Source organism: Apteryx mantelli, chromosome 6 (genome assembly GCF_036417845.1).
Source record: "Apteryx mantelli isolate bAptMan1 chromosome 6, bAptMan1.hap1, whole genome shotgun sequence".
Taxonomy (NCBI): Eukaryota; Metazoa; Chordata; class Aves; order Apterygiformes; family Apterygidae; genus Apteryx; species Apteryx mantelli.
The window spans coordinates 27,247,266-27,257,948 of NC_089983.1; the positions used below are offsets into that span (position 1 = coordinate 27,247,266).

The 10,683-nt window shown below is 37.8% G+C and overlaps 1 protein-coding gene across 1 annotated transcript in view; it reads right to left on the minus strand.

The window, feature by feature from the left end:
• METAP1D (methionyl aminopeptidase type 1D, mitochondrial) overlaps positions 1 to 10,683 on the minus strand; it is a 49,919-nt gene that overhangs the window by 6,531 nt on the left and 32,705 nt on the right. The window contains exons 4-6 of the mRNA XM_067299062.1: positions 8,898 to 9,046; positions 8,181 to 8,223; positions 4,364 to 4,527 (exon numbers count right to left, since the gene is read on the minus strand). Of these exons, the coding sequence (XP_067155163.1) occupies positions 4,364 to 4,527; positions 8,181 to 8,223; positions 8,898 to 9,046 (356 nt within the window). The remainder of the gene's footprint in view (positions 1 to 4,363; positions 4,528 to 8,180; positions 8,224 to 8,897; positions 9,047 to 10,683) is intronic.

Consider the following 10,683-nt stretch of genomic DNA (forward strand, 5'->3'; position numbering starts at 1 on the left):
ATGCTTTCTCCTCAAGCAGGTGCGGCCCAGTGCTCTAAGCCCCCGCGCCAGCAGCAGAGCAAAGCAGGTGCCGCCGTGAGCACGGGCTGCAGCTCCTGCGCCGTGCCGCCTGGCGAGGCCACGCGAGGCCATGCGAGGGTTGAGCCGAGCGGCGTGGGCGGCGCGGGGGGCCGCGTGGCCCAGGCGGGGCGCACCGCGAACCGACTCCTGGCGACGGACCTTCTTCCCCCTTAATTCTAGCTTCTCTCCCTACAGCTGGAAACTTATCGACGAGGGTCTTGCAGAGCAGCGTGCGATAAGTGGCTGAAGATGCTACACAAGCCTGACCTACACCAGGAGGCAGAGAAAATGCTTGGGAAGCACGGAGGGAGACAACAGATCTGGGAGAAGGGTTCTCACTCAGGGATCTCTATGATCGCACCATCCTTTTATTTAAACGTGATCACATTTTTCTTAGAAATATTGTTATCAAAATGACCACTGAATGGCACTCTGCTTTTCTTTAATTCTCGAGAACAGTGTGAGCCTAGCCTAGATATGCTCACAATAAAAATATTTATTCTGAACACTACCATATTATCTAATTTGAGAAATTACAAAATTATACTGGGAAAATATTAAAGTATTTTTCTCTTAAATAGTAATCTTAGACTGAGGGAATGCACAAGTTCAGGGATTCCCTGTAATGACAATAAATGTTGAGGTATAATTAGTAATATTTTAGAAAGCCAACAATTGTTTTTTGAAAGAAAGGTACATTTTAGTTTCAAACTGGAACACAAATTACTGTATTTTTCTTACAATAGTGCTGAACTTTTATTTGAGGTTCTCTGTTTCTGAAAGCAGACATGATGGATTGAAATAAAAGATAATTTATTGCAATGCTTACTTTCAAGTGCAGAGAGAAGCAGTGTAATTGTAATTTACAGTAGCTGTCAAGGAAAATCTATCACAGATGACATTAAAATGACTTATTTTGCCTGAGCCACTTATTGTTTAAATGTGCATAATCTGATAGAAACAGATTTTTTTAAATCTGCTTTATATTGTTCTAAATTAATATCAAAACATATACTTATGAGTTAAACATTTTAAACCATTTATTAATACTTTCATCACTACAATTTTTTTCCCAGGAGTTGGAAATTGATTTATTTAACGATATCACGTTTTTTAGCTCTATATACTCACAACACTTTCACATATCTAAACTCGCTGTTTGAAAAGCAGATTTCAAAGTAGACTTGTTTCTATGAAAGAGGAATGTCATAAATGGCAGAAGAAAATAGACCACGGGGCCCAATTCTGTCCCCGCCGGAGATGACCGACAGTTTTGCCATCATCTTTAGTAAGAACAGGTTAGGAAAGATCCAAAAATTTCTAAGCAGAGTAACTCATGAATCCACATAATTTTGTATTTGCAACTTTTAGCTGATGATAAGAAGGAACTGCTATCTACTGAATTCTCAATTTTAGATACCAAGCTTCCAGAACAAAGAACACGTTCGAATATCGAATGCAAACTTACCTCTGTGATATAATCACGGCCAAATCTATTCTAGAAAAGCAAATATTCTGATTATTTGTGATATCTAAGATAGCTTATGTAAATCACTTGAGCATCTTTATAGAAAACACTGATGAAAGAGGTCTAGGCACATTTCCATTCTGATGGGCCTAAATGTTTCCAGCTTACAGGTGCTTTTTCTCAGGTATTTATGTTCTCTAACTCTCCTGAAACTTAAAATTTTGATGTACGTGCACATGTATGTATGTATATACGTATGGAAACACAGAACGACGACTAACCAGAAACCCAGTGCTTCAACAAACCAAGACAATCTTTCAGCAGAGGCAGCAGCAAAGTAGTTCTAAACAAGTCAGCACATTTAAATAGCCTACACGAAAAAATCTGTGAAAATGAAGTTAATGAGCCGGTCTTTCCTGTGCAGTTCTCAGCATCTACTAGTTCTGATTAATCTGCTTTTCAAAGGGGGCGCTGAATATATATTTACACTTTGCAAGTAAACCGACCTCCATAACAACATAGCAAAAATCCAATGTCACTTTGAATTCTCTTCTTTTTCTCCCCCCCCCTTTTTTTTTTTAATACAGCTAGAATTAATGTAGTGAATCTGTAATGAAATGCATTATCCTGCATGGAGGTTTATCAGATTTTCTGACTGAATGCCATGCTTTGCTAGCACTAGCTGGAGTTCACCTGCATGTTGGTGTGGCGTGTGGCTCTTTTTTGTAAAGAGTTAAGTTGAACACAAAAAAAGGGAACAAAGGTCAGCACCCAGCCGCCACTTGAATGTGAGATTTTTCTTTTTATTCCCCTTGATGTATACTAGGCTCTGTGTTATTAGTCTTAATGATGGAAAATTGTAGTGTTGATACAAATCTTTTTTTCAAAGTAGTAGGCGGGAGCTCCATTTGTTAGTAAGTTTTTTTGTGACTAAAAGCCATGGACAGTACATTTATGTAGCAGTAAAAGGCCTAGATGCTCTTTCCATAGCAGAGCTAATTATTCCTACTGTGACCTTACTGATCTACCCTGTTCCTAGTACATCTCATCTGCACGCCTGTTCCTCTGTGTAGATGGTGTCAGAGAATATGAAAAACCCTATAATGAAACCATTTTCATGATGGAGAAAGGCTACTGGAGTTGCACTTGCTACAAAGAGGCTCAATTATATGAGTAATTGTGATAATTTTCTACATTCATAGCCTTCAATGGGGAAAAAAGAATGAGAGCCACAAAGGAAAATTACTTTAACAAGAAAGTACAGAGAGTAAAAATGGAAGAAGAGACAAAAAAAGGGGAAAAAAAACAGAAAAAAGTTTAAAAAATAGATCTGGAGGGAGGAATAGCAAGACAGGGAGAACAACAGAAATGCTCAAAAAGCCTATGTGCAGCTGTGTTGCACAATTAAATTGAATTTTTTTTCTGCAGTTGATGAATGTGACTACTGCAAATGTGCCTCTGTAGTTAGCTATCATTTGTTGTTCCGTGACAGGAAAAGGATAATTACCTCTCAGAGAGAATCAAAGGCTGACATGCCCTTTAGACACAGCCATGAATGCAGAGCTTGCTCGAATGCTTGAATAAGAATCCAGTGTTCTGTGCCCCCTTCTACTCAAGAATAAATTTTGTTAAAATGCAAGAGCACCACCAGTAAATTTGTTGAACCCTAGGTGTTCAAAAATATGAGGTGCATCTATCGACTCATCCCATTTGCAAAAATAAAACTACATTTTGAATTCGCTTCTATTATATTCATGGACAGTAAGATAGTGAGATATGCATTAAATTTCTTTTCCCAGTAGGGGTCTGATTCAACATTTCCTATGAAAGAACAGAAAGACACTATCCTTTTTCTCCAGGCTAGTTAGCCTATAATTTAAAACTGTCAAAAACACAATTTTATACAAAGTCTTCAATAAAAGCTTCTCAGATACAACCCGAAGAGGTTTTACTAAAGTTTGATTCAGACTCTGTTACAATATTTTTAAAGCTATAAATACATCTAACTGATATTTTGCCGTTCTCTTTTCTCCTTAAAGTATTTGAAGATTTACAAAGAAAAAAAAGGCAGCATCCTTTCAAGGTGACTAAGCCTTGCAGCTTTTAAGTAATCAGAAGGTATTCAGTAGTATGCTGGTCCATTAATAGTCCAGAGAAGTATTGCTTAATGAAATGTATATGATATGTGTCTATTTTTTTTTACAAACATTAAAAAAAAAATCTATAGGTACCTTCAAGAAATTAAGCCATATTTTTATTCAAAATCACGAGAAGAGTCACGACTGCATTTATACGAAGGCTAGAACAAATGCAAAATACATCTTAATGTGAGCTCTTTTTTTCCCTATGACATCAGTATGCACCGTTCTTTGCAAGATAAGAAGCTCTTGAGTTAAATATTTTTGTACTTTTTTTTAAACAAAGAGACTTATTTATGTTGACTAATTCCTTTGTAACATTAATTATTGCTAAACAATGAAACAATGGTTTCAAGCCTTCTTACATTGCTAGACAGATGTGGTACAGCTTCACATAAAAATAAAAAATAAACAAAGGCCCACCGCAAATTACATCTCCTAATTGAAATCTGCCTTATGAATATCTCTGACTCTTTCTACAGTTATCTTTCCTGACCCTAGCGTAATTCACTTAAAAAAAAAAAAAAAAAATCTCTCTTACCCAAGGAACAACATTATAGCTTGGCAGTTCACATACTGATATCAGACTGAAATGATGGTTTTGAATCATAAAACATGTCATCAGCTTTATACCAAACCACCAATAACCTTTGTGCCACTTGCCAGCCCTCCCTTTACTTGTCACTGTCTGGCTTACCTGATTGTGTTCCCAATTACCGCAAAGGCAGCCCCCGGTCTGCAGGCTGCAATTGCTTCAGCTCGGCATTTCCTGGCAACCTCCACTAACTTTTGCCCAGATTTATCCACATTGCCCACCAAAAAGGTTTCGGAAGTGTCACCATGGTAGCCATTGTAATACACCTAAACGTATGCAGAAATGTAAAGACATTTTCTTGGTTTGCATTCAGAAACGGAGCTTCTCCGTAATTAAACCCGCTCTTTCTAGGAACGAGCTATATATTGTAACGGGCAGATTGTGGGGAAGCTGTATTTGCTAGAATGAGACGGGAAAAGCAAGAGATTAGAGGGTAGAGAGGAAATGCCCTTTGCAGTGCCAACTATTAAAAAAAAGAAAAAGGGTGCGAGAGGACCACAAGGTGCACCAGCTTTGGGAATTAAACACAAGGAAGGAGGCTAATGGGCTGGGACGGCCTCGCGCCCCGTCCCCGTCCCCATCCTGGCACGGCACTCCCGGGGTGAGCCCAGGGGCCGGGCGGGCTTTGGGGGGTGGCTGGGGCACGCGGCCCCCGCAGCGAACGCCCCGGCCGGTGTCGGGGCACCCGCCCAGCGGCCGGATCGAGCGTGCAGAGCCAGCCTCACCTCGGGGGCGACACTCACCACCTGCCCTCCCGCGCCTCCCACCTCCATTTTCCATTTAAACAATAACGCTGCATTAACACTGGACTTTATGTTTAATTTCCAAAGGCAAATTTTGAAAGAGAATAAAATATTGCTCTGGCACTGTGAAGGTTCATGCACTGAAAACACAGCACCTGGGTGAATTAATTAGGTACTGTGTGTGTGTATATATATATATATTTTTTTTTTGGACGGTTTCACAGGTGTTAAACTCCAGCTCTCCCAAAATCCTCTTTCAGGCGCAGAAAGCCCTTGCTCTGCACTATGGAGTTTTGCAATGCCGCATTAAAATGGGTTTGGCAGCTCTGCAGTACTGCGGCCAGTCACATACTTGTTAGACCGAGCCAAATTTCCCTACGGAAAGACAAATTATAACGGTGCACAGCTCTGATCTTCTACAGTTTTCTTCCTCAAACAGTGGGCAACTACCCCTCTAGGACTAGTAACTCACCAAGCTCGAGGCACCGAACTTTTGCCACTTGTAAGCTTTTGGGAAAGAAAGACTCGCATCTTTCCGGTCTACTCCAAACTAAAAAAATTGGCTACAGACCACTTATTCCAACATCAGGTTTGTGTTCAGATAGAGATTTCAAGAAAATGCAGGCAGTTACAAGTGAGCAGTGTTTAATGAAAGCTGGATGTCAATAAAGGCCCAGCTGAGTTGTCACTGGCTCCAGCGGAGAGCAGTCGTGCTCCCCCCGTCCTATGCCTTGCTCTGCCAGCTAGGAGTGTTACCAAAACTTGTCATAATTACATGCCTGTTGGGCAGGTTTTGCTCCAGCTAGTTCATATATAAACTGAACTACTTTATTTTTATCTCTAACAACTACAAAACTGTAAAAAAAACCCAAAAAACAAAAAACAAAAAAACCCTGCAAAAATGAATACAAATTTAAAACATAGTAGAACTTAAAAATAATTAGATTTACTGTAGCCCATCTACTGCAATCACATATTTTTGACATTAAAAAACTACAACCATAGTAAACTATAGTTGTAGGTTATTAATGTCACAGCAACTATAACACACTAATTCCTTAAAAGTCAAAGAAAAATTCAACTTGTATGAAATGTTACTTGGTAATGACTGGCTGGAAATTGTACTATGCTGCGGATTCAGTGATGCATAATGCTTTTGTTTCTATGCTTAAATACATTTTAAAGGCTACATGATTCAAGCCAATAAAGTACCTATTTCATCTATGAAATTCTACCATCTTAATTGTGCAAAAATAGATTTTCTTCAAATAATTTGTAGTGTGACATGTTTACACTTAATAACTTGAATATTATTCAATCATTTTATAGAATCTGTACAAAATTGTAAATAATTTGTTGCAGAATATTTCCTTTGATTTTTATTCTGTCCACCTGTGAAGTGTCCCAATTTTTCTCATTAAATATAAACTAAGAGATCATTTAGCAACACTGCAAAGAAATAGTTTTTGCTCAGATATTTTGGAACTGAACAATTACAAAAGACAACACAGTTCACTTTTCAATGCTAAAAAATCTTAACAAAGATAATCAGGAATTCCTACTCTTGCAGGAACCTTCAAGTTCACGGGCACTGACGATTTATTTTATTTTATGAGGTTAATCAGAAAACAATTCAGAATATATTTTGAAAAGATCACTAACATTTATTCAGACATTATTTGTAAAGCAGAGTGGATAAAATATGCATGCCATATTAATGTAAAAAATGTTGGTTAAGTTTATCATGGAAAAAATCTGTGATATGAATCTAAACAATTTTTCGGTCTAGGGAGTCATTATTATCTTGACAGCTAAAACAAAAAACTCAAATGAACTTTAATGAGATACAAAGAAATCAGATGTTAACCCTTAGCTGCCGCAAACTGATTTAGTCTAGTAAAATGAGCAAAGCTATGCCAGTTCACCAAAGTAAAAATTTTGGCCAAAATATACTTAAAAAATGCTAGATCACACTGTGTAAACCTGATAGGACAGACATCTACAATTAAAAAGTATAGAAAAGGGGAAGAATTTAGTAAGACAAGTAAAAAAAACAGTGCTGGATCACACACGAGTGTGCCATGGGGAAAAGGTCACTGACCCTGATTTTAATGCAAAGAAGTATTTAAAAAAGCTTGAATTCCATGGTGAGAGGTAGGGTCCACTGGAGATTTCTTCACTTTTGTCAGTATGAAATTTGGCCCATGGAAAACAGTATCAAGTTATCAAGAGGTTCTTTAATGATTAAGAAAGCTTGTTCTTATGAAATGCTGCTCTCTTGCATGTCACATATTATTGAGAACTAATGGTAGAATTCAAAAGACATCTGTGTTCGTATTAGAAATAAATAGCTAGCACTTTGGGAAAATAAACACATTCAACTGTAAAAAGAAAAAAGCTTCTGCAAGGCACGATTAATTTTTGTTTTCTAAATGAAATTAGAATTAGGCTTCCAGTTTCCAGATTGTCTTTTTCTTAAGAAAATCCAGCCAGTCTTTATTTAAATAACTGTAACTGACCCTTTCGCGGAAATATTAAGCCCCCGTTATATCACACTATTTCTGTTTCTGCGTAAAGGGTTCAGGGCTTTTATACCAGAAATGGAACACAACACTACCTTCAGGGATTTTAATAAATGTAGGGAACACTGCTAGCAAAAGAGTTGCTGTCCAAATAGACTGACATACACAGGCCAATGTAGCCTCTAATGACAGAGTAAGATAATGACAGGCCCCACTCAAAATCAGCAGGAAGAGGAAGATCAATCTTGGCAGAGTGAAGGAAAAATGCTGGCTTTTTTCATGTTAGCTCATCTCATACATATCTATCTTCAGCTGCTGCCCAGTACTGTGGTGCTCTGCATTAACTACACAGTGGATCAATAACAATTACACCTTCTCAAAAACATGACACATAGCGGGATTGGGTTGACATTTCACTTAGGCCAACATTGATCTCAGTGCATCTGATTCCAGTCCTAAATTCAAGTCAGGCCTGGGTCTAGCTGGAATAAACACATAGTTAAAAACAAAAAAGGAAACCAGCTGCTTGTGCCTTGGCTTAGAAGTAAACAGCACATCCATCTGCGCGCTCCACATTTTCAATCTACTATTCTTCCTGTTGCTACTAGTGATTCTAAAGTTGATCAAAGACTATTTTTTATATGAATTACTCACCGTGACATCAATGTTGATAATATCTCCATCCTGAAGAGGTCGACTGAAACATAAACAGAAAAAAAAAATAATGGTGACAGACAGTTCCCAACAAAGAGAATATAAGAATAAACACCTAATGACACATACATAAAAAATCAGGGGGTAGATGTTTTGTGATGGAAGAAGGCAGAGGCAAACAGAATAACCATTTTTAATGTTCAGCTCTCACTACTTAGAGAACAAGTGTAGCTGAATATAAAATAATGAGAAACAACTAGCAGAAAAACATATCAACACCTGAAAATCTACTATTATATTTATTCTTTTTCTCTCACTAGGGTTCATATTTTACTTTGTGAATAGCTGAATGTATTGCAAATAATAAAAAGGCACATAAATTCAAATATATTTATTCCTTAGCCTATATTTGTTTTGCTGAGGAAAAAAAATCAGAATTCTTCTCTGTACTGTACCCTTTTCAGACACTAAACTCTAAAGGCGTTATGCTATGTCTTTTAAGTATCTGGACAAACAGGATATTATTTCTGTCTTTCTAATTTACATACATTCCTGTAACATCTATTAGCACTGTATTGTAAGATGACATGCGTCTGCAATAGGTTTATCTATGACATTTAGGTAAGCTGAAATATGTTAAATATTAAACAGCAATTTATTAATTTCAGCTTAACATTTCAGTTTCCGGCAGTAAAATGTATATTATTAGGGAAATACCTGTCAGGAATACCATGACATACCACGTTGTTTACAGAAGTACAGACTGATTTTGGAAAACCTCCATAGCCCAGAGGGGAAGGATAGGCATTCTGTCTGATTATTTCATGATGAACAATGGAATCTATTTCTTCAGTTGTCATGCCAACCTAAAATATCAAATGTAAAATTCTGTTAAAAAAGCCACGATAGTTTCTCATATTTACCGAATGTGATTGCAGCCAAGTGTTTCAATGAAATCTTGCATGTTTCAAATATTCTGCTTTGATACAAAACACTAAACTCTCTGATATATTTATTGATACATTGGACTATTTTTTAAAGAGAAAAAGGTTTTAAATCAAGCATGCAGTAAAAAAGAGCACTCAAAGGTTGCTAGAAAACCTAAAATACTGTCTACTTCCTTCCCGTTCTTTTTTCCACATTTGTTTTCTCAAAGACATGAATTTTCTATGGCATCTTGGTTCACTTGCTGCTGTAGAAATGCCTGGTTTTAATGCTTCCAGTCTTTTAAAACACATTACTTTTCCTTTTTATTTGTAAAAGAAAGGATCTTAATTCTTATAACTGCCCAGTACACATACCATTACGTACTTGTGTATTTTATGAAATTGTTCTCCAAGTATTTTTAAAAGTATTTTATAAAAGGTTTATATATTTGGGATCATATCTTGAAGATATTTTACTTAAAGTTGTCATAGCCTGGGCCACCACAGTGAATCTACATGCTCTTATCTATAATTTTTAGAAATGTTAATTTTTATGCTTGATGTTTTCTAGATTTGTCTTTTTCTCCCAATTTTATACAAAGAAAAACCTCTCCTAAATCATTCAACCATTTTTTGATTATCAGTGGAGTGGAAAATGCACATGCTTAGAACAATATTCTTCTAGCTATTCTTTTGGATTGACTCTGTCTCTGAAATGGTTAGAGCTGAAATTTGAAATTTGGTGGAGAAACCTCCCTCATTGAGAAGAAGTGCCTTTGAGGGTTCCTGTGTAAATTGGTTTTGATTTGAATGAGTTTTGAGCCTTTGAAAATCATACTTCGTATACATACACTACAGTGACTATGATTTTTGAGGACTTTTTAGTCACATTTGGAACATAGGCAGGCTGTGGCACAGAAGGCATACTTCACCATATACTGAAATATTCAGTGATCATGCACAGTGAGTGAAACCGAGTGCCTTTGTCTCCTGTGCTGAGGACAAAACTAGGTCTATTTGCTCTGCTTGCACCTTGTTTGGCCGGACAGACACAGGACAACTCCCTGCTCAAAAGCGGGGCTCAGGGTGCCCGTGCAGCCACCTGGCCTGGCAGCAGCCGTCGCACCTGGCAAATCACAGCTTTGGACACTCAGCAGACAGATCTGAACCATCTCTACGGGAGTCTTGCATGCTACAAAAAGCTCTGCTTTTAGTGGTATCTGTTTTACTTCTAATGGAGCTTTTGCTAGCTGGGCAATGTTGGGGAGGCACCTACTGTGCACCTCACCCCTCATCTGGGACAGGGCAATCTGCTGGTATCTAACAAAATATTTCCATGTTGTGGAATGTGATGTTTTATTCCCAATGTCCCAAAACCTAGGAAAATGCTATCACATATAATACCAGACTGTATTTTTAAGTCCAACAGGTAGCAAAATGGTAATATCAGAAACACATGTTCCCCAAACATTGCTTCCACGCATTAAAATACCACCGTTGTTATACTGGGGTTATTACTGCCATCGCGCAAAACGTGGGCAAGCGCTCCTTTGGAGCACTGCGTGCGAGCCCTGTTC